A 24,544-nucleotide genomic window follows, 5' to 3' on the forward strand; every position below is an offset into this window, starting at 1 on the left:
ACTAAACACAAACAAACAATAATCACACACAAGCCAAGTTTTCAGTTCTTGGACTTATACGTTTGAGTTTCTATTAGCTCGTTCTACCTTGAGTAGCGGTCGATAATTACATGGAGTGATCCTATATTTTCCATAACGACCAGGAGAGTCGTTACACATATCATAAAAGAGTCATCGCTATTAAAGGAATGCAGCTGGACGTGAATCAGGTAATTGATAATCCAAGTGATTCTCTACCTACTTTTTTGCTCAGAAGATATCTTTATGTTATTAACTACAATTACGTTCTATTTCCTCTCCATTTTAGTCATCTGATTTTGCCATATGTACTTTTTTCACAAAAAAGAATTACTTTCGATATAACAAATTTATTCCATGAATATTTATACCATAAAACTATATGGTCTGTTTAGATAGAAAAAGTTTATACCATGAATATATTACAGACATAAATTTATCTGTAGTAATTTTTTTTCCACAAAAACACTTCTGACATAATAAATTTATAATACGACGAGTATTACCACAAAATTTGTACCAAAAATATGATGATAACCTGATTTTGCCCCATTTTAACATCTTTTCGGAGCCACATTACGTAAATATGTTCTCCTCAATATAAATAACCGATTTTCAAACTAAACTTAGGGGTCGTTAGCTGGTTAGAGTTATGCAGGTATCAGTACTATATGGATCAGTTATGAGGGAATCTATGTAGAGTATTATTTATGCAAAGATTAGTTATGCAGAGTTTAGTTATTTATATATTTGTTATTCCATATACTATATATCCGCATAAATTATTACATACATTCCTCATAATGATGCATCTATTAGTTATGTGGGCTTCTAAATTGCAAACCAAACACGAGTGTTAATTTTATATATGAATAACACCTCTCTTGACTACCAAACATGGTATGACTTATCCATGATTTAATACCTACATAATTCACCTCAAACGACCACATTAGAGGGACACTCAACTCTTGATGGCTTTCTTTGATGTTCGGTAAATATAGGCAATGGCCTTAACCACTATTTTGCATTTGTTGTTGCTAGTTAATGTTTGTGTGGAAAAGGGATGAGAGGGTGGCAGTGAGATAATTTTAGGTTTTTTCGTGATATATATATATATATATATATATATATATATATATATATATATATATATAGACCATCAAGACGACGAGACAAGGGAAAAGGCATAGCCTCAACCCAAGACACTTACAGACAAAAGGTACTAGGTAACCTTCATTTAAGACCTACATCTGCATTAGACAAAAACGCCTTAGAAAGAATACATTCTGGAACCAATAATTTAGTATTTTTTCCACCATCTAATTTAACTTTTAAGGTATTACCAGAATATGTAATAGACAAGCAACGTGACATGTTTAGTAGACAATTTGTGGATATCACATAACAAAAAGACTCTAGTCATTTTGTAGCCACTCTAAATGCACTTTGTCAGTATTTTACAGACAAAAATCTAGATAAGAAATTTAAATTTTATGTTGTAATCCATGGTAGAACTAATGGTATTTTCCAGACCTGGATAGAAGTTTTAGATTTATTAAAGATATAAGAAAACCTCTTTTTAAGGCTTTAATGATTTCAACCGAGGCATTAGACTATGCTGGGGAGTGTTGGGTCCAAACTACTATATTTCTCCAACTCTCGGACAAAATCCGGATAGAACCCCTCGGTCTACAATATACAAAAGACACGTACAAGGTGATTTTTTGCGATCACTTTCGCTCTACTATGACCGAGACCGTCGAGAAGACTTAACCGGCGAAAGAGACACTCATCCAAGAAAAAATGAAACTCTTGGAACAAGCAAGACTATTAGAACAAAGACTACAAGCAGTTAAGCTCGAATCAATACAATCCCAGAGCTCTCCATCTCAGACAAAAATGGATGAGACGGGTGTACATTCCCCAATGAATGCAAATAGATCCACTGTATCGGATAAAGATACAGCTAGTCCGATTCAAACGGTAGCCGGTAAAGACTCATCAAATCCGTTGATGGCTGTGTCTTTGCCAAAAAGTGAAGATGAGGGATGTTCATCTCTCCAGACAAGACGAAGACTACCAAAGACACTAACGCAAAGAGCCACTTCTTCAAAGAAAAGCATACTTGCAAAAAAGAAAAAAAATGACAACATAGAAAGTATAGTCAAAGAGACTTTGAAAAAAAATTTCCAAACAAAAGCAGAACAAGACAAGCATATAATTAAGAATCCTAGTCCAGAATTATCTCCAAGTCCAAGGATGTCACCAGTCCATAGTTCAGATGAAGGAGATATGGTAAATTTCCAGAACAGTGCATTTCAAGATTCACAGGACCTAAACGACGACGATTCGGGAATGAGTTTTGATTCTATTGCACTAAATAATTTAGACACATAAAAAAAAGTTTTATATATATGTGTAGAAAAAATAATCAGACAAAAGTAGTGGAGGAAAATAGTTATGATAAGACAAAAGACTGAGAGATTCGTTGAACAAAAGCAACAGCTAGAAGACATTTGCAGAAAAAGAGAGTTTTATTAAAAAGTAGCTTTAATAAAGCAGCCACAGTAAATGGACAGATCAGCAAACGGACAAGCAAATAAAGTGTTCTTTTGAAAAAGTTCACGTGACAATGGGGCCCAAAGAGCAAATTTGAGCTCAAAAGATTCTTGACATTTTGAAATGCGGGTTGAAGTCCTTGTACGCCTATAAATAGCGACATTTGTGAAGAAAAACACATCCCAACAAGAGCACCAACTACCTCTCTTTAGAAAACTTCCATATTCCCTTCTCTTTCATCAAATGCTCCAATCCCTTGCCCGATCAAAAACCTTTGTAATATAAACTCCTATTGTAAAATAGTATTAAGTTTTTAATACCTACCCCCTAGTGTGAAGTAGTTTTGGGGTTCCAGAAAAGCAAAACCTCTCTCTTCTTCAAATATGTAAGTTTATTTACTATGTTTTCTGTACCAATCTCCCTATTATGTAAATTATTTCGTGATTGTATGAATATTATGTTTAAGTAATTACTTCCTTGTCATCATGAATTTGTTATTCTTAGTACATGGTTATTCTCTTACTTCTTAATAACCTCGATGGATTAACTTTTTGTAAATTCCTAGGTTTTAAAGAGGCCATTTTAATGTCCAAATGATAAAGGACGATGTTGGCGTGGTTACTTGGGGTGTGGTTAAGAAAGTCATATTAAGAATAAACGTTAAGAGAAAGAGATGAACTTGATATAACAAGATTCATGGACTGATGATCGCATTAAAAAAAAAAAAAACTAAAATTTTGGGAGATAGACAGAAAATTAGAAATATAACTACATGATAAGAGGAAATATAGGAGTGAGGAAGTACTGAGTAGGATTGTTAAAAATTTATTTGAAAACAACATTAACTTCCTGCTTTGCCCTTTAAACTTTTCTTATTGAAAGAACTTATTGAAAAAATTTACTACCCCCCTCTAAGTTTGGTATCAGAGCGAGAAGATTTTTGAAACCTAAGACTCATCTAAGACTATATGAGAAGACCTTTCTCTGCTAGAAGAAGAAAGTAAGCACCTGTACCTACTAGACAAGAGTTCATGAGATAACACCGTTTTTCTAAACATATAAGTTTTCATTACCGCATGATCTACATTACTCGAAAAAGACTAGTAAACCTTAAAAGCTCAAGAAAGTTCCTTACCGAACACATTAACTATTTAGACACAGCTTATAGAGAAGAATTGAATAATAATACAGTAGTATTAAGTTTTAGAAATAATCTCCTTTGAGAAATTCATTTTACCAACGACGAGAATATAGATAAGTAGAAAAAGCTTTAAGCGCATATTTAGAAGAAATAAATGCAGAAACTTTATCATCCATAATAGAAAATAGATTGTTACAAAGCTTAATCAACGAAGACACAATCTCAGCTATAACGTGGGAATTAGAAGGCATAAGAGAAGATATAGAAAGACTTACAAGTAATATAGAACACCAGAAGAAAGTCTGTAAAATAAAGATTCCTTTAGGGTAATAAATAACGCCAAAAAAAAATAGATACATTAAAAAATCTAGAATACTTAGACTTAAGAATATACCCAGAAAAGAAATATAGAGCATTAAAATATCATAGTATTATAAAGTGTAATTTTAGTAACGGAGACCATATATTACATAGTGAAGACAAACAGTTAAATACACTAGTGGATTTAGTCATAAAGTTTAGTGAAAAAATACAAGAAAATAATAAAGACATTATTAGAATATTAGAAGTAGTAGAAGCATCTCAGACTAAGCAAAAGAAAGCTTTCGAAAAATTAGAACAAAATCTTGATTACTTAAAAACACAAGAATTAGAATTAGAAAAGAAAGTCCAGACTCTAACTAACAAATTTAATCTAGAAAAAGTACCTACAAAGACGGAAATAGAAAAGTTAGTTAAGTTATTACAGGAAAACCAAAAGAAATAGAACTAAAGACAACCCAAATAGTCTTTAAAATAACACAACGGGTAGAAGTTTTAACTAGTGACATTAAAGAATTAAAAAAGACAATAGAGGAACTAAAAGAAATCACTCTTTCATGAGTAGACCAACCTTAGCTCAAGAAGAAGCCTTGTCTATATTCTCGTCTTCTCTCTATATCTCTATATAAATACCAATGGTTTATAGCTATTTGTCTAACAAAGGGTAGTGTTCTCATACAATTAATATGGTCTAAATCGCTTTTGTTTTTTTGAGGTCTTTCTAGATTTGATATATCTTAGCAACTTATATTCTAATCCTGATATTATATCTATTAATTCTTGTAGTCTTAACTGGTTTTCTTTGGTACTACTTAATCTAATATATTCTGTGTATAGGTTATCTAATTCTTGTTTGACTTCTAAATAATGATCTTGCATTTATTAACCTAAAGGAATAAACTTTACTTTTTAGAATTAAATTCTTTATTTCTCTTTTGCTTTTGCAGCATGTATTGTTGTCTTGACAATCCTTCTAATAACTCTCTTCTCTAGTCTTAAAGAAGAGAAGGGGAGGTCTTCTATGACGTCTTTAGAGATAGAAGTAGTCTAAAGAATGTCGAAGTGTATTGATGTGAGTGTGTGTAAGAAAATGGAGCGTGAGGGAGTTTTGTGTATTGGTTTGTGTGTTGCATAGTGATAAAAATAAATAACAATCAATGGCTACCTCCAACCATTTTGGTGCGATCAGCGAAGAGGATTTCAACTTTAAAGCCTAAATATAGTATTGTCTTTTTTTTCCACTTGACGGTCCTTATTTTACCAGAAAAATGTCCCTCGGTAGTTGTTTATCCCTAAATTTGTCATTTAGGAAAACAGTTGAATTTATGCAATGGTTCAAGAACATGCAGATGATCAAATAATGCTAATTTGCTGATATCAATAGTAGAATGATTAAATAGAGTAATGGACAAGGCGAAATAAATAAAACAAAGTAAGGAATTCGACAACAAGAGTCAAACCTAGGTGTTCTATAAAGATTTGAACCCCGTTTACCAATAAGCCAAGCTTTTGATTTGTATTAAGGGGGTTCAACCTTTAATATATACACTTAAAACAAAAATTTAATGCTATATATATGCAGTATAATTTTCCAACAAAGGGGGTTCGGATGAACCCTTGGGCTCCATGTAGATCCGTCCCTAGATACAAGTGAGGGGAAGCGATGCTTTTATAGCCTAACCCTAATTAACGTTTTTCTTGATTCTCGCTCCTATAATGATCCATATCTACACGTTATAACAGTTACGCGCACAACTATGAAACTATTGCAGTAGATCACAGATCCTTCGGGAACGATTTCTAAGTGGATTTATACTGATCGACAGTTGTCGTATTCCCGGTGTTATATCTCCGGAGCTAGGCAGACATGTAACAAGGCTCCGGATCCTCAACAGATAAGATCAACCACCCCAAACATGCTCACATGTCAAGACTGAAGTTGCCCCTGCTAAGTCACGCCTACGTGCCGCTATTTTATACGTGTCATGTCTTAATTCGCCCACATATTAAGACCGAATTTTACCACATACAACAACCAGTTAATAATAAGATTTTTGCATTGATTACATAGCTTCTATTTTTTTCCTGATCAGGATAGAAGGGTTTGAATTTTGAGTTTGAAAACGGGTTATCTTGTAGTGGGTGGGTAAAAAGAAGGGTTCAATTAATTTTAAACATATTTCATCTTAAGCTGTTTATGCCCAAAAAAAAAAAAATCATCTTATTGAAACCGAAAGTGCACCGTTTTTAAAAACTATAAGGACAATTAGTGATCCAGTATATACTTAAGGGATGATTTTGAGTCTAAGCTCAAACTTAAAGGACTCTATATTGGGCCTTCTGTCAATCATTTTCATTAAACTGACTAGTGTTTTCTACACCAGACTTTTTTTTTATTTTTTTTATTTTTTTATGGAAAAGTCACACAAATACAATTTTTTCAAATCATAATTAAAAAGATTACAACTACTTTAAAAAAATTACATAAATACAACTTATTCAAAATTTTAACTTCTTAATTACAAAAATACAACTTTTTACATTCCTAAAAATATCAATAATACTTAATTTTAGGAGTTACTACCATTAATGCATATCCACTTTTTACTTTATCTTTCTTTCAAAATCATTAGAATGTAATTTTCCAAATAAACATAACAAAATCTACTTCAAATACCATATTCTACCTACCGTTTTAAAAAGACTTTTTTTTTTCCTTTCGTTTCCTCCTTTTTATTCTTATTTTTTTTAATTTCACTTGATGATGATTCAATTATTATTATTTTGTGACTAAAAGAAATTATTTGAATATATTAATATTAAGAAAAGTACATGAAAAGATATGATATATGGCATAAGAAATGTACATGAAAATATACCTTAGAAAGTATATGGTAATTAATAGTAGGAATTAGTATATTTAAGTTTGTATATTATATATAGTACATAATATAATAATATTATTTGTGTATATAGTATATAATATTACGATATACCTAATATATGAATATATTACTCTATGTGTCAGCCAATTATACTCTACAATAACATATAAAGTATACAATATACAATATATAGATAGAATAATATAATTACTTATGGATTACCACTAAAATAGGATCTTAATTAATAATTGATACCCCATCCAATTAAACTTGGCTTCCTTTTTGCCATCACATATTTACTATTCAATTTTTCTCTCTCTTCCATGAAATAGGAAAATTGACTCAATTAAATTTATATTTGTATATATTTAATATAATAAACAATATATGCCTAATATATACAATAATGTATGTGGTCAAAGATATATATATATATATATATATATATATATTATATAAACAGTAGTATACTATTTTATGGATTAATGCTAGCTAAGTATATTGGGATGTTTAGAAAAGTAATTAATGTGTTTTGTTATGTATTTAATTTGGTTATCACTAATATAGGAAACTCCTTATTATTAGTCTTTTATTCATAGCAACATTTTTTTATTTATGGTATAAAATTATACATATACCCTAAATATAGAGTATATATTGTAGATTATGTAATTTAGCTAAAAGTTATAGATTATGAAATATTTTACTTATTTACTTGAATTTATGTAACTTTCCCTTTTTTTATTTGAAGAAGTTGCACGATTTGTCCTTCAAATGGGCAGCTCTTTAATTTTGGGAAACATACATAAATATACCCTACGGCCTATGGCCATCTAGTTTATCAAAAATGTCGAAATATACACTACACTATCTATAAGATTCGGCTATATAGGTATGTATATTATATGTATAGTATATATATATTTCGTATAAACTATACACTACATACACATTGTGTACATATTTTATAAATTAGATAGTCAAATAATATTCGGCCGTAATTTTCTTTTAATTTTTTGCCTTCAAAATCGAATTTATGCTAAGCTCTTTAAGAGCAGTTGTAACTAATAATATATTATAATATGCAAATATAAATTTATATCCCACGAAAAAAGTTATTTGCCTTTGGAGACGTAAAAATTAAACAGCAGCACAAAACAGGGACAAAAGTGCAAATGAGCGTCTTTTTATTTTGCCTCCAAGCGTGTATTTGTTTGCTTTACAAACACGTTGTTCTTAAACCCCAACAAGCCTAGCACCTCTTGTTGCGTACAATACGAGCAGCAGAACGTACAAGAATGGATGCGAAGATAGGAAATTTCTTCGAATCGGTCGGTAATTTTTTCACTGGTGGAGATCAGATTCCTTGGTGCGATTCCGATATTGTCAAAGTAAGTAATTCACGCTATTTTATTATTTTTGCAATTTAATTTCGGCAACATTGGTTACTGTAGATAAATAGAGCTGTATGGATATAGACGATTTCATGTACATGACTCGAACTAGTTTGATTGATAACTTTATCACTAAATTGCTATTGTCTATTTTTACTTACCCACTGTGCTAAAAATAGATGTTCATTTCTACTGGTCCAGTTTGGAAAACTAAGAGATAATTTACCATTCCGTACCTGTTTTGCCCTTATTATTAATTATTCGGCTGGAAACTTTGTGGAATTTTAGTGGCTGCACCACTTTTAAACTATGTTTGATTGATTTCGATGATTTAGTAATAATTAGGGCTGAATAAATTTTTCATTTTATTTATGGCTCTTTTAGGGTATATCAAGTCAATATAGGACAAGTAAAAATGGACGGAGGAAGTATATCTCTGTTTCAGTTTGTTTGCAGTGGTCTTGACTTGACACGGAATTTAAGAAAATAGAATAAGACTTTTGAATCTTGTGGTCTTAAACTAAGATATGTAGAATGTTCCAAAATGCCCTTTAATCTTGTTATTCTAAGCATGCCATGTGGAAAGTTGGAATTAAAGAGTTGTCAAATTTAGAAAGAAGCATTCTTTTTGAAACGGATTAAAAAGGATTAACTAAGACAAACAAATTGAAACGAGGAAGTATATAACAACAACAACAACATATCCAGTGGAGTCCCACAATGTGGGGTCTGGGGAGGATAAAGTGTCTGTGCAGACCTTACCCCTACCTTGGGGGTAGGGAGGCTGTTTCCGAAAGACCCTCGGCTCAAAGAGAAAACATGGCAAAAAAGTCAGTTAGGGACAAGCAATTCAAAGCAGTATGAAAATGAAAATAATGAGAACGAGAAAGCCATGATAAAACAATTAACCCAGAAGGGTTTTGTGGCAAATTACAGAATAACCTCATTTAGGTGCATGCCGAAGGATTACCCTAGCTGACGGCCGTGTGTGTGCGTTGGAGGGGTTTAAAATGGTTAGGGCTGGTTTGAATGAAATTTGGATGAGGAGGAGATTTCTAAAAAATTAAGTTTCAGTTTAAGATTTATGAAGAAACATTTTCAAATGGCATTTCTAATCAATCCAAAATAAGAGCTCAAAATAAACTTTGCTCTTTTTTTTTGTTTTTCGTCGAGCAACAACAACATCGTACCCAGTGTAATCCAACAAGTGGGGTTTGGGGAGGGTGATGTGTACGCAGCCTTACCCACTACCTTGTGAAGATAGAGAGGCTGATTCAGATAGCCCTCTAGCAGTATGAATATTTTTGCAATGTATTTGATATATGTATACACGAATCATCAGTAGGATTCTTACTCTGCAAGTATAATATAATTGGCCGTAGCAAGTGATTTGCCTTTTTTTCTTTTTTTGCTTTCCCGCTTATTTTTTCTGTTTTTACTTTCTTGTTGGTTTCGAGATCTTGCAGATAGGATGTAACACAACTTTAATATTACGTGTGATCTCAAATTCCATAAAGTAACAGAAATCAGTAGCTTTAACAAGAAAGAGATATATGTTAGAGAAACATAGCCATCCGAGAGACGTAAAGCTTCTATGAATCAGCGCTAAAATGAGCAGGCTGTGGCGACAATTTTACTGTAAACTATTGGTAAAAGGTTTATCAGACTGGTGTTGCTTTACTTTGTTGGAGGACTGTTCCATTGCTAATGACTGTTGGAGTTCAGATGTGATTCTCGCGTGATTTCTGAACACAAGCAAGAGGCATTTAAAACATATCTGATGCCCAGTTGCCCACAAACCATTCAACTCAAGACAAAGGAAATAAAAAGTTTATAGATGGTCTGTTCACTTGGCTGTCTGTATGCTCTTGTATGAGTGTTGGGTGATTTTGTTGAATCATCTTTCTTCATTCAAAGCAAAAATCGTTCTGGCGGGGCCATCCATCTCTCGGGCGTCATGATGTTGATAATTATGACCTAGACAAAAGGGTGAGTGATGGTTGAAGGATGGCAGAATTAGTGTCATCAATTATTTGGAAGATTTTTGGGTAACGCTTCCTTGAGAAAGAGGCTTCCTTTGCTCAAGAGAATAATGTGTAATTTGTAATTGATTTGTGGTTCCATGTGCATTTACTAGCTAGACCTGAAAGTAATATTGACGGTATCTGAGTCTCTCACAAGGGCAATCTATGTACAGGGATGTGAACGTGAAGTTGCTGAGGCGGAAAAAGGTTCCTCTGATGAACTGAAAAGTGAATGCATCATGCGTCTTTCATGGGCTCTTGTTCACTCAAAACGTCCAGAAGACGTACAACGTGGAATTGCAATGCTTGAAGGTGAGATCACTGGAATCCTCTTTCTTTGGAATCCATGCCCCTTTTTCCATACCCTGTTCTTGGGGATTGTGGAGTTTCATGAGGACTTTGATAAACACTTTCTTATATATATGTCCTTTTCCTAGCTCTTATTCATTTTACCTTTTGACTTCTCTTCCTCCCCCACCTTCTCCTTTTGCTTTGCAATATACTGTTGTCACTCCTCATATGCTAGTTTTCTTCCTTAGCGATATAGATATTACCCGTTTATTTTATTTTAGTTTTTAGCAAAGGGGCATTAGGCAGGCTGCCTAATGCAAATTTATAATATTACCTGTTTATTTGGGACAGCTCCGACTTATTTTGTCATTTGCAGCTTCTCTGGGTGGCAGTAACAGTCCCCTCCAAATGAGGGAAAAGATGTATCTTCTAGCGGTTGGCTACTACAGAAGTGGGGACTATGCAAGAAGCAGGCAGCTTGTTGAGCGTTGTTTGGAGGTTTGATATTTGTTTTTTAGTCTTTGCTAGGATATTTTATTCACCTCTTCACTTTGACATTAATATTTGAGATATTTATCTCTGTGCTATAAAGTTTGTTCTACTACTTTATCTCGAACAATTTAGCTTTCTGCATCTTGATTTATGAAATTCAGAAATTGCATACTTGGAACTTTGTTGTGTTATGCAACTCTGAAGTGACTTGGGCTGAGTACCTTTCATGTTCTATTAGCTTGAAAGGGATGGTCTTTCAGTGCTTTCCGAGTCTGTTCTTAAACATTCTGTCTTAATTAGTAGCTGTTTGAATCTGTAGATTGCGCCGGATTGGAGACAGGCCTCGACCCTCAAGAAATCTATTGAAGATAAAATTACTAAAGGTAGTAAGGCAAATCTTTACCTTCAGTTATTTATCAGATCCTATTTCGGTCAAAGAATGAACTTTTGAATTATGTATATTGCATTGTCCAAGCAGATGGAGTAATTGGCATTGGCATTGCTGCAACTGCCGTTACTGCTGTTGGACTCCTAGCTGGTGGAATTGCAGCTGCTTTGTCTCGCAAGAAATGACCCATCGCAAACCACTAACGTGCATAGCAGCCTTCCCGTTCTGGTCCCTCTATATATGACTGAGCCCGTAAACTTCCCTAGCTTTGATACTTCTCTTTCTTTATAGAAACACTGACATCTGCAACTGAAGCAAACTATGTAGCTAGCTTTGTTTTGATGCTCTAGTTGTATATGTAATAATGATTGTCCATGTTGGTCTTTATTGTAGCAAAAAGGATCCATGTTGTTGTTTCTTTTCAATATTTCGTTTGCTTTCTCCATCTGATGTTTATTAGTAACTTTTAGTTTAGTTTTAGGTCAAATACAAAGGCGGCCCCTTAAAAGTTGTCAAGATTTTTCATTTTGACACTTCAATTAAGGCTCGTTACTATTAGACTTTAACACAATTAAAGTATGTCTTTTAAACGCAAAATTCTGATCTTCACCTCGTGGCCTGTTCTTTTGAGTTCTTCTAATCAATGCACTGTATTCTTATTTGCATCAGTCATTTTATATTATAAAATAAAAGACACTCTGTAGGGGTAAAACAAGAACAATACCATAAGAAACTGCAGCAATTTCATACCTGTAGTATCCAACTCATTTTTTGTCAATCTTCTCCTTAAACTTATTAACTGTAGTCAACTTTCTTGACCTAATCATATTCATATGTGAAATCATTACTTGGTTTTCCAGCCCTGAAAAGAGAGACAAGTCACACCTTAGCAGGAATTCATCAAGACATTATATTATTGGAATAATTACGGGACGTAACTAACTACTACTTTGTAATTACATTTAGTAGCTATAGTTTCAATTAATTACATCTCATAGTTAATAGTTGTATCTTAATGACACTTAATAAATATTAAAGTAAAATAAATCTATTAACGTACTGTATCCCAATTCTCCACATTTTCAAACCCCTTTCTCTCACCTTCTCTTTTATTTTCTCCATTTTCATTCCACAGGATCCTCCATTGATTTTGTTATGCTAAATAATAGTTGTGCACAAATTGATAAGTTTTTTAGTTGTTTTGTATGTGTATTTTGTTGAATATCTTCTTCCATTTTTTTGATTTTAACAAAAACGTTTCTGACATTGTTAGGGTTCTTGAACAAGCTTAGATTTCATTTAAAGGGGGAGTTGTAAGCCACCGTTGACTCCTACTATCTTTGTCGATGGCGGCGGCGGCTTCCTCTTTCCCATCACCATCTCTCTCTCTTTTTCGGGTGGCGGAGTTGTTGGTGACGATGACGATGAAGGATAACAACGGCAGTTGTTGGTGACGGCGGTGTTTTCGTAGATCTGGTGGCGTCGGTGTCAGATCTGGACGGAAACAGTCAGATATAACCGGAAGTCATTGTATTCAGGAATATGGCGATTGTATTCACTTTTTTGAGCTTTTTTTGTTAAATTTTTCGATTGTATTCATTTGTTAGCATAAGGGTTGTTGTTGTGAAATTTCCGGCATATCTGGCCGGAAATCGTCGGTAGATCTGGCCGGAACTAGTGGTTGGTGTTGTTGTATGCATGAATAAGACGATTGTATTAACTTTTTTGAGCTTTTTTTTTTGGTTAATATTTTAGATTGTATTCATTTCTTTTAGGGTGTGTTTGTTAATTTTGGAGTATCTTTCTTTTTATGTATACAAAAAAAAAACAAAAAAAAAAAAAAAAAAAAACGAGAAAAAAAAAGTAGCTATGTCATGTAAATATTGAAAATGTAGCTATGGAAAATTTTGAACTCCCAAAGTGTAGTCATTTATGTAAAAAAAAATCCCCTATATTATTTCTTTCTCTGTCTTAGCAACAATTCGTTTTAAGACGGATTCTTTAGCATAATTTTCAATCTAAAAATCCTTGAAAGAAATGTGCTTCTAGATGAAAAAGGAGTTCGAGGTGCTGTCAAGAGAGAGGAAAAAAGAGTAGTGCTATGGCATTTGGTAGTCGCTACATTGTTCTTGAAATGTATGGGACTATTGCATCCAATTCTATGTGAAATGCTATTATGATTAATTAAAAGGACAAGGTGCAAAATAAAACATAGTGCACGCATGAGGGAGCAAATTAAAAAAAGAATAAAAGACATAGTGAAAATCAAGAAAATGATGCATACACTAGGGTGAAAATTGTAAAAATTAAGGCATGCATATATTGTGCAAGATGCAACAAGTAACCATTATAAATATTATAAATTGAGAAACCGTAAGCAACAGACTCTGTGGCCCAATGGATAAGGCGCTGGTCTACGAAACCAGAGATTCTGGGTTCGATCCCCAGCAGAGTCGTCTGTTTTTTCATGTGCCATTTTTATTTTCAACTCTTTCCAATTGTCTGCTTTAACATGTTCTTCTCTTGTTTGGAGAAGGCCAGATAAATTTATGGTTAACTGAATCAAGTCAAATAATTGAATGGCGAAAAAATATGTGGAAAACTGCAATTTTTTTCTAAAAAAGAAAATTATCTACGGTTTTATGTGACAGTGAGGTGTACAGATCCAGTTTCAATGTTTGCTTTCCAAAAATAGAAAAGATCTTAACCGTATTGAGCGATTGAAAATTAGACTTACGGAATTTTGAATTTAAACAGGCATCAAGTAAATAAATGAATGTCTAAGGTTTACTTAATGGAACTAAAAGATGGAAATTTATTAGTCAAGGAGCTAAAAGGACCTCCAACAAAGTATTTAACTTATATACACCGATTGTGTAAAGAAACTTTATACTATCAATGTATTTCAAATCACATGGAAAGTGAAAACCCACTTGAGAAACAAAAAAAAAAAAAAGAGTATAGTGTTATTGTTGCCTTCAAACATCCTCTGATCTCAAGTTCACTAAAGAATGAAACATGAACAAAGACTAACCAACACTTCAAAAAATGCTATACAAACAAAACACTTCCAGAAAACCAAAAAGGATGATATCACTCCTAATCACGGCAAAGCTACCAGAAATCACAGAGAACTCCTATTCAAGCTCTCATCATTCAACTCTGCTACTATCAATCTTTTTCAATCTCCCTGACTCCCATCTGATGCGCAAAGATGTACAACAAACCAATATTTGGAACTCCTATAACTATACACAAACAGTATAGTTTCAGCCCGCGACAACTTTGGATGATTTCCACCAACTCTTTTTTCAAGATCCTGTGGGATCCTTAGCTTGCTGCTAAAATCAGATGCGATAGAAAACGAAACTGAGGCGTTGCAGCTTTGGAGGTTTCAAATGGATTATCGGTTGCATAGTTCACCTTCTAACAATGATTCATGGTTCCTCACGGCCCATAATAAGCCTGTCTTCTAGAATCAGCTTCCTCAGAACATGATTCGTCTTCCTCTTCATGCTTATGTGATTCCCCGTTTGAATTACATAGTCGTGTTGATAACGTAGGGGATGAAGGTGTGTAATTACCTGCATTTTTGGTATTAATTTATAGCTAGAGAAAAGAACATCAGTTTTTCATAAAAACACATTACGATGAAGAAAAGTGCACCTCTGAAAGATGAACTTCTTTCCACATCTTTGGTAACATGCAACAAGATGGTTCCAGAGAGCACAACAATGAAACCGCATATTCCTGATATAATGCTCCAAACATTCTGTCCATCCCAATCCTACATAATGTAGTACAAGTTGATCGATAAACATGACTTCAAAGTTTTGGACAAATAATCATGGTTTTCCTGTTCCATTAATGTGTAAAAATGTCTTTGACATCCAAGTACAACAACAAAAACATACCAAGTGTGATCCCACAAATGGGGTGTGGGAAGGGTGAGGTATATGCAGACCTTTCCCCTACCTTTGCGGGGTAGAGAGGCTGTTCCCGAAAGACCCTCGGCTCAAGAAAAGTGATTTTCAAAACAAGTTTGAGAAATACAAGAGTAAAAAGATGTGATGAAAATAACTAAGGAAAGAAAAGTAATAACAACAGATATAGTAAAGATGGCCAAAGTAAAAGAAACAAAAATAGTAGCAAAAATTGAAGAATAAGATTACGAAAGAATAGTAATGATAATATAGTAAGGAGAAGAGGGAGCAGCTAAGGTGCTCTAAACTGTTTGACATCCAAGTCATGTATAATATTGATCTGAGTTAAGCTTAAATGGAGTAACATGGTTAGCAAGGATTCACATAGCAGACCCCTACTTGATTGGAATTGAGGCATAGTCATTCACTTGTTGTAGTTGTTGGTGGTATTTCCAAGTCATGCAATAGGGTGTGGATGTTCATGGCATTCTAAGGCGTAAACTTTGGAATAAATTCCTAAGAAGCGAATCAACTTGTGCTCATCATTCTCTAGAAACAAGCTCAAAGCAAAGCAACAAAATGAAAAAAGGTAGCTGTTATACCTTAAACATGATGACACTGGCAACGATTGTTAGTGTTGTGAACATAACATAGTATATAGGAGAGACAACGGCAGTGTTGAAGGTATCAAGGGCCTGAAACACGGAAAGCAAAAAAAAAAAAAAAAAGGTGTTGCAGCAGAGATATGATTGATCAGTTTTTTCAAGATATCAGATAAATATTGCTTGAGAAAGTTGAGGCAAAACAGTCTGCTCTATAAGAAACCAGGAATCAGGATTAATAAGAGGAAGATGTTATCACACCATTTAAGATTGATACCCTAAAGGAAAGAAATTCAAGAATAACTACTACATTTTCAAGAAAAGGCTGCATAAAGTACCCCAAAAAGCGCAAAAACATTCTTGGAACTTAAAAAGATCGAGCTGCAATTATACACTATAAATTAGGACACTGAAGAAATTCATGATCTAGTAACTACAGTGTGTCTGAAAGATGAAGCAGCTTCCCAAGATTGACAAAGAAAGAAAACCTATTACATGATTTGTGCAATAAGAAAAGCGTCCGTGAAATCAATAGCATCTAGAAGCTAATATAGAACTCAAGTCTGTTGAATGGAAAAAGAAAAATATCTAATCTGACCTGCTAAACTTGCAAAATATTATTAAACTACCAATATTATCCACAATCCTTGACATATAGGAAATCTAAAATATTCCATAAGCAGTATGATTCTGAAGTTAACATTCCAGATACACTTTAAAGCTAAATCTATTAAGAAACGCCTTTTAAAGCAAAAGCCATTAAGAAATGAAAGATTCTTTGTACTTCCACAAACATGGGCTAGTCCCCCTTCCCACTACTCCCCCCAACCCCCTTGCCCCAAGCAATTAAGTAACTCATCTTAAAGTTTTAAACGGCTGCAATACATGTAGAACAAAAATTGGATTTTATAGTCTTTATATTGAAACTGATTTCTCAAGAGATATATGACATCGATTCGTCAACCTTTGTGAAATTCTTCTGTGGCTTCTTCATTGTTAATGTACTTTGTCGATATCATTCAGTATGCTGTTATGCTAGAATATCAACTATAAGGACACAATTAAGATTATCAACCTAGACATATAAAGTTACTATCATGATAAATGATTTCATTTTGATAAAAATCAACTCATCAATTGCACCTTTCATAAGAATATTCAGTTATGTGAAATAATTTTGACATTGTTTGAGGGAAGTCCTAAGTTGACAATGGTGGTATCTGGTGGAGACTGTCACATTTCCCATATTCCATATGCAGATGACACCTTGTTAAACTGTGAGGCAAATAGAGAACAATTTGTGTATATCAGAGGAATTCTATTAGTCTTTGAGGCAGTCACAGGTCTGAAAGTGAATCTGGCTAGGAGTAGCCTGTTTAGCATAAATGCGGACCATTGCATAGAGGATCTGGCTCAGATTTTCGGCTGCAAGGTGGAACATCTACCTACAACTTATTTAGGGCTTCCTTTGGGTGCGAAAAGAAATGAACCAAGAATCTCGAAGGAATGCTGGACAGATGTTCCAGTAAGTTATCTCCATGGAGAAAGCAATATCTATCTTTGGGAGGCAGATCTGGCTGGGAGAGGAAAGCTTTAATACAGATTTCCAACTCTTTGCAACTGCTCTGTTAACAAAGTAGGTAGTGTCTCTGAGTTCTACCCCTCCAGTGGGTGGCAATTACATTTTAGGAGAGGTTTTAATGATTGGAAGCGGAAGAGGTTGGGCGAGCGCTACAGCTTTTGGATACAACAGTAGTAGAGGAAGATAAATAGGATGCTATGTTATGGACAGCAAGCAATGATATGAAATACTCTGTTAAAAGCGGCTATAACCTTCTGCAGGAATGTTCTGATCATTTTGGACCAAATTTGCCATGGAGAATGCTATGGAAGACGAGCACCGTTCAAAGTAGCCTGTTCTGGTTCGGTTATCATTCAAAATCTTATTTGACTCAAGATAATTTGCAAAGAAGAGGTTTCAATTTGAGCAACAGGTGTTATTTATATGAAATGGAGCTGGAATCAGTCAATCATCTCTTTATCCATTGTAAAATTGCTAGTTGTGCTGAGAACTTATCCTGAGACTGTGTTGTGTAGTCTGGGTAATGCGCTCAGATGTTAGAAGTCAGCTGGCACGGGCAGAAAACAGCAAAGAGCCAGAAGCAACTTTGGAGGACCACCCCCTTGTGTATTTTCTGGACTATCTGGAGAGAAAAGAATAGTGCTTGCTTGGAGACAAATAACTACACAATAAACGAGAGCTTTTGACTGGGCGGAGTATGACTTTGTACAGATCAGAGCATATCATCTATCTTTCCTTGGGCATAATGTCTGACAGTAAGCCATGAATAATTAGCAAAGAAGCAGCAAAGATTTGCATAAAACTCATATATCACCTAGATTGAAAAGGAATGAAGTATCACAAGCTGGCAATTCATTGGTTCCAAGATGATCAAGATGAAACTAAGATACAAAAAGTAAGACCTCATATTTTTTTTTTAAAAAAAAAAACAATATTACTCGGAGCGTACTTAGAACTTCCTTTGGACTTGAGAAATTAGCATGTTAAGGGGGTAAAAATCAAGCAAACAAAAATATTCTCAAGAAACTAAATTTAATACCAGATAAATGTAATATAAAAAAATTTGAACTGAAACATGATGAACCAGCCTTCAGAGCAGGGATCATATAAATGACAGATTCTTAATTAGTTTTATTGGTATTTTCGTTAGTTAAATATCAGTAAGAGAAGTACTAACAGGGCAATTGTCCCAAAACATGTACCCAAATCCATGTAGTGTCATAGTTTCCACTGTCTCCTAGTCCTTACTTCTATAAATGAATAAATAGAAAAAACACAAGATCCACGAAAAAAGGGGGCCAGAAAGGAAAGCAAAGAAGGAATTCAAAGAAAGAGAACAGGCAAAACAGGTTGAGCGGAAAACTCTCAGGGCACTCTTAGAATAACAAAGGATGAATTAACAGTTCAACTTTGAAGAGTAAGTTTGTAGACAAAACGTGTTTCATTAGGAGTAAGTTTGTAGACAAAACGTGTTTCATTAGTCATTAAAAATATACTTAGAATAGCACAGCTACTCACCTTATTGAGATAGTTCATTTGTGTAACGACACAAACTGCCACAACAAACATAAAACACCAGGTTTCAGGATAGATCAGCTGGTTTTTTCCCTCAACAGTTAACTTTAGTGAAGTACCAAGGGCTTTAACACTCATAACCTGCAAAATAAACATAACAGAGATTTTGATTATTGACTTACAAAAATAAGATTTTTGGAAGTTAAGCATTTAAATGATAGACCACAAGACAAGAAAATTCGATTTGAAGTTTTACCGAGAGAGAACCCATCAATGAGCAGATTCCGGTGAAAACAAGGACATTTGAGTGTCCACATTGAGGAGCAAAGTAGAAGACAAGAATAAAAACTAAGACAATCACCGATCCCATGTAGAGCAAAAACTCTGGAATAGAAAAGGAAATGAAGTCAGAAAGTGTAGATGGTCCCAGAGGAACTATAGGATTGGCTTAATACATCGACAACCCCTTAAACTTGCCAGTAAATTTCATTTAGACACTCGAACTACGGCTTGTTCCAATTGAACACCTGAACACATGATAAAGTGTTCCTATTAGACACTTGCGGTTCAAATTTGAAAAAACTTTTGCGCGTATTCTCAAGTGTCCATTACATAGATAAATTAACCACTTAAAATATGTCATTGCCTTTGAATATACGCATTAGCCTCAATAATTTGTAAAACCTCAAGCTTGTTCCAATTGATGGAAGCATCTCACCTTTCTGGGTTGCCATGTACCATACTTCTTTGACAGAAGAGATAGGATGCTCCTGTGGTGCGTGGATAACTATCACGACAGAACCAGCAATACACAGCACACAACCCAAAATTCCAAGCGGATGCAACTTTTCCTTCAAAATAATATGAGCCAGTACAGCACTGCAAAGAGTTTTTGGCCACAACAACAGTTAAGAAACCCAAAGAACACCTCTAGAACACCTCTACTATTACCAAAAACAATGAAATAAACTATTATCAAGATTACACACCTGACAATTATACTCAATGCACCCAGAGGGGTGACAAGAACTGCCGGAGCAAACGCATATGCCACAAAATTTGCAATCTCTCCGACTATCACTAAGAAAAGCAAAAAAAAAAAAAAAAAAAACAAGAAAATTCTATGGACAGTCAACCAACAACCGAGAAATAAAACACTAGAAGTAGGCCACACCTTTACTTTTGTTGGGAGAAATTCATGAAACAAATCAATAACACCAATAGGCTAGAGAGTTGTTGACAGATAACAAAATTCCCAAAATTGAGAAAAGAAACACACTAATCAATCATTAGACTTAACTTCCCAGATGAAAGTATCAACAAATTATATTCAAATATACACTTCTAATAGTCCTTTCTAGCAGTAGCACTCTATCAAACACTCTAAGCCCAAAAAATACCACTAAGGGTGTGTTTGGTTTTCCCATTTTTTCATGTTTGGTTGGTCAAAATGTTTTGGAAAACATTTTCTCTAGGAAAACACTGGAAAATGACTTCCTTAATGGAAGTAGGGACACAAGTTTCATAAGCTACACTCCAAGTCCGTTGTCTCCCCCACACCCATCCTACGCCACTAACCCCCACCCCTTGGCCATCCCAACCCCAACCCCCACCATCCCCAACCCGCACTCTCCACACTATTCCACCCTCATAGAGTTTTGCTAGATTACATATAAATGCTTTTGGAATAATATTTTTTTGCTTACTACTTACCAAACACCAGAAAATAAGTAAGAAACTCACTTATTTTCCAAGAAAACATCTTCTAGGAAAACATTTTCCTTCAAACCAAGCACACCATAAATTCCAAAAAGTTGAAAAAAGAAACACACTAAAAGATCATTAAACTTAACTTCCCAGATAAAATCATCAACAAATTGTATTCAAATATACACTTCAACCAGTCCTTTCTTGCAGAAGCACTCAATCAAACATTTCCCAAAAAAAATTAAGAAAAGCAAAGAAACAAGAAAATTCTATGGACTAGTCAGCCAATGGCCAAGAAAGAAAACACTTGACCTAGGCCACACCTTACTTCTGTTGGGAGAAATCCATGAAACAAATCAGTAGCACCAACAGGCTAGAGAGTTGATTGACAGATAACTAAATCCCCAAAGTTGAAAGAAAAACACACTAATCAGTTATTATACTTAACTTCCCAGATTAAAACACTTCTACCAGTGTTTTTGAGCCGAGGGTCTATTGGAAACAGCCTCTCTACCCCATAAAGGTAGAGGTAAGGTCTGCGTGCATCCTACCCTCCCTAGACCCCACCTGTGGATTACACTGGGTATGTTGTTGTTGTACACACTTCTACCAGTCCTTTCTAGCAGCAGCACTATATCAAACATTCCAAGCCAAAAAGTATCACAAAGGATGTGTTTTGGTTTTCCAATTTTTCCATGTTCGGTTGGTCAAAACAATCTCTTGGAAAACACAGGAAAATGGGAAAACAAATTCCATAAGTGACATTCCAAGTTCAATGTCTCCTCCATGTTAAAATATAACTACTTCATTATTTATGACTTATTATTTATTTCTGTATTATTTGTAATTATCTTTGTATTCTTTGTAATTATCTCTTGTACTTGTAATTATCATCTACCCTCTTAGTATTTATCCCCTGTAGCTATCCTTTGGCTTTGTAAAGCTATATAAGTAGTTCACGTATACATCAATACAACTTAAGAGTGATTGGCTTCTTAAGTCCTCTTGTCTTTCTTATTATTTTACATGGTATCCGAGCCCTAAAAGAATTCCTTTCCACGCTTTTCACTATGTCTGTTGTTCCCGTCACTTCTTCCTCTTTCACTTCTCCCACTCCAATCATCACCTCTACCCATTCTTTTGCTGTTAAACTTACACCAAAAAATTATTTGGCATGGAAAACTCAATTTATTCCTCTTCTAAATTACCAAAACCTTCATGGTTTCATCAATGGCACTACTTCCGCTCCCTCTGCCACTGTTGCCTCTTCCACTGATCCCACCCGTCAAGATCCCAACCCAAAATTTGAAATATGGTTTCACAAGGATCAGATGCTTCATTCGTGGCTGCTTGCTTCTTTAACGGAAGAGAATCTATCCTTATGTTAGAAGTCCACCTCTTCCTTTGCAGTTTGGGAGGCTCTTTCCAACGCCTTTGGTTCTGTTTCACAAAATCGTCAATTGCAATTACATATAGAATTGCAAGAGTTAAAGAAATATGATCTTTCTGTTTCTAACTATCTACAAAAGGCCAAGGCTCTTTCTGATGAACTTAGTGCCGCTGGTAGATCTATTTCTTCTGCTGAGTTTAATGCGATTATTTATCGCAACATTGGACCTGAATTTCATGGCCTTATTGCTGCTCTCAACCTCCGTCCAGAACCAGTTACTTTCAATGAACTCCATGGACAATTAGTAGCTCATGAAATCTTGCTTAAAAATGCAATGGAACCTGTAACAAATATGGTTCTAAAAGGTAATGCTCCACTTCTGCCTACTCCGCAATACCGGCCACAATTCACTCCAACTCAAAATAACTATTCCCAAAATAATTATCAGCCATGGCCATCCAACAACTCCAACAAAAATCACAACCGTGTCCCCTGTCAAATTTGTGGCCTAAACAACCATTCCGCTGTCACTTGACGCAAGAGGTATATGCCTCGTAACTCTGAACAATCTCATCGCAGCAAAATAATTCTGCCGCTCAACCAATGGCTAATTATTCTGCTGTTGCACCCTCTTCACCAAATATGCAGCCTATCATGTGGTTTAGATACGGCTGAAAATTACCACATCACTCCGGACCTTCAGAGTTTTAAGTGCCATTAATGAATATCCCGGTCCGGATCAGCTACATGTAGGTAATGTCAAGGGCTTCAAATCTCTCGCACTGGTATGGCAACATTACATTCTCCTACGAAATCTCTTTACTTGAAAAATGTTTTATGCGTTCCAAAAATAGTTAAGAATCTACTCTCTCTGTTCAAAAATTTACCTCTGACAATTCTTGTTTTTTTGAATTTTGGCCTTCTTATTTTCTTATCAAGGACCAGCGCACCCGCCAAATACTGAAGCAAGGCCCAAGTGAGTCTGGAATTTACAACATTCAACAAATGCCCAAGACAGCTATGACAGCCACGGTTCCTTCTTTTGACGACTGGCACCTCTGTCTAGGCCATCCTAATGTTCAGAAGCTTCATTCATTAGTTAGAAATCAGCATCTTTCTAGTTCTACAAATAAACTTAGTCCTTGTGCTAGTTGTAATTTAGGAAAATTATCTCGTTTGTCCTTAGCGTCTGTTGAGCATACTAGCACGGCTCCCTTTCAAATTGTTCACTCTGATGTTTGGGGTCCGGCCCCAGTTCTTTCTTCTATGGGTCATCGCTATTTTGCTCTATTTGTGGATGATTTTACTCGCTTTACATGGGTTTATCTTCTTAAAAATAAAAGTGATGTTCATTCGATTTTTCTTAATTTCGAAAAGATGATTGAAAGGCAATTTCAAAAAAAAAAAAAATCAAAGCTTTTCATTCTGATTGGGGAGGAGAATACCAAAAATTGAACCAATACTTTGATCAAACTCCGGTATAAATACACCGCATTGCGTGTCCTTACACGCATGAACAAAATGGCATTTCCGAAAGAAAAATCGGCATTTGGTAGATACTTGTCTTAAAAATCCAAGCATTTGGTAGATACTTGTCTTACTTTATTAGCTCATGTAAACTTACCTCTTAAATATTGGAATTTTGCTATTGAACACGGTGCATATTTTAATAAATGTTCTTCCGTCAAATGTCATTAAGCAAGAGTCCCCATATCAGATTTTATTCAACAAAAATCTTAACTACCTTTCTTTCAAACCTTTTTTTGGGTTTTGGTTTTTTTTTTTTTTTTTTTTTTTGATGAAGTAATTGTTATCATTAGCATCAGGCATCAAGAAGATGCAAATTACAGGTAAAGTTAGAGCTACCTAGTAGCTTCAAAAAGCAAAAATCACCTTGTTAGCTTTCTCAACCAAAAAAAACTATCTTAAAAACGTGAGCTAACCAAAATCCAAAAAAATTTTTAAAATTAATCTGGGGGGAGACGGGTAAAAAAATAAATACAAAAAACAATTTGCTTTCAAGGGAATGTTTATAATCCTCAAAGCATCTTTATTCCTTTCCTTTCCATCTTTTTAAAAAATTAAAAGGTTCATTCTCGGATCTCTTGATGGGGTTATCAACCCCCCTTTTCCCCAAAACTCGAAGATTCCCAGGTACGAGGAAACCAAGATTCCAAAAAATTAAAGGGAAAATGTTCCCAAAAAAATAATGCAAACCCCAAAACAAAAAACGGATGGTTTTTTTTCGCCTTTGACCAAAAGAACATCAATTTGCCATATGAATTTCCCCCCCCAAAGGTTTTGGGCAA

At 34.6% G+C, this 24,544-nt stretch overlaps 2 protein-coding genes and 1 non-coding gene across 6 annotated transcripts in view; 2 read left to right on the forward strand and 1 right to left on the reverse strand.

The window, feature by feature from the left end:
- The first annotated feature begins 8,114 nt into the window (after positions 1–8,114).
- Positions 8,115–11,959, forward strand: LOC132065802 (mitochondrial fission 1 protein A-like). The gene is made up of 5 exons (XM_059459342.1): positions 8,115–8,318; positions 10,519–10,657; positions 11,013–11,134; positions 11,448–11,511; positions 11,607–11,959. The coding sequence occupies exons 1-5, from the start codon at positions 8,226–8,228 to the stop codon at positions 11,699–11,701; spliced, it is 513 nt and encodes a 170-aa protein (XP_059315325.1). The 5' UTR covers positions 8,115–8,225; the 3' UTR covers positions 11,702–11,959.
- Positions 11,960–13,899: 1,940 nt separating this feature from the next.
- On the forward strand, positions 13,900–13,972 carry TRNAR-ACG (transfer RNA arginine (anticodon ACG)). The gene has a single exon. It is a non-coding gene; the product is annotated as a tRNA-Arg (tRNA).
- A 416-nt stretch (positions 13,973–14,388) lies between these two features.
- LOC132065800 (probable magnesium transporter NIPA6) overlaps positions 14,389–24,544 on the reverse strand; it is a 17,411-nt gene continuing 7,255 nt past the window's right edge. The window contains exons 3-9 of one of the 4 annotated variants that reach the window (XM_059459340.1): positions 20,128–20,218; positions 19,857–20,017; positions 19,395–19,522; positions 19,142–19,279; positions 16,042–16,134; positions 15,183–15,303; positions 14,389–15,100 (exon numbers count right to left, since the gene is read on the reverse strand). In XM_059459340.1, coding sequence (XP_059315323.1) covers positions 14,964–15,100; positions 15,183–15,303; positions 16,042–16,134; positions 19,142–19,279; positions 19,395–19,522; positions 19,857–20,017; positions 20,128–20,218 — 869 coding nt within the window. In that variant the 3' untranslated portion in view covers positions 14,389–14,963. Of the gene's footprint in view, positions 15,101–15,182; positions 15,304–16,041; positions 16,135–17,874; positions 18,438–19,141; positions 19,280–19,394; positions 19,523–19,856; positions 20,018–20,127; positions 20,219–24,544 lie in introns of those variants that run through there. The other 3 variants (XR_009416797.1, XR_009416798.1, XM_059459341.1) reach the window with 3 other exon arrangements.

This window comes from Lycium ferocissimum, chromosome 7, assembly GCF_029784015.1.
Source record: "Lycium ferocissimum isolate CSIRO_LF1 chromosome 7, AGI_CSIRO_Lferr_CH_V1, whole genome shotgun sequence".
Classification (NCBI taxonomy): domain Eukaryota; kingdom Viridiplantae; phylum Streptophyta; class Magnoliopsida; order Solanales; family Solanaceae; genus Lycium; species Lycium ferocissimum.

Bases quoted from the DNA above. Each gene is read 5' to 3' on its own strand.
- LOC132065802 (XM_059459342.1), top strand. From the start codon at position 8,226: ATGGATGCGAAGATAGGAAATTTCTTCGAATCGGTCGGTAATTTTTTC. The intron at 8,319-10,518 runs GTAAGTAATTCA...ATCTATGTACAG, and splicing joins GCGATTCCGATATTGTCAAA to GGATGTGAACGTGAAGTTGC. The intron at 11,135-11,447 runs GTTTGATATTTG...TTGAATCTGTAG, and splicing joins TTGTTGAGCGTTGTTTGGAG to ATTGCGCCGGATTGGAGACA.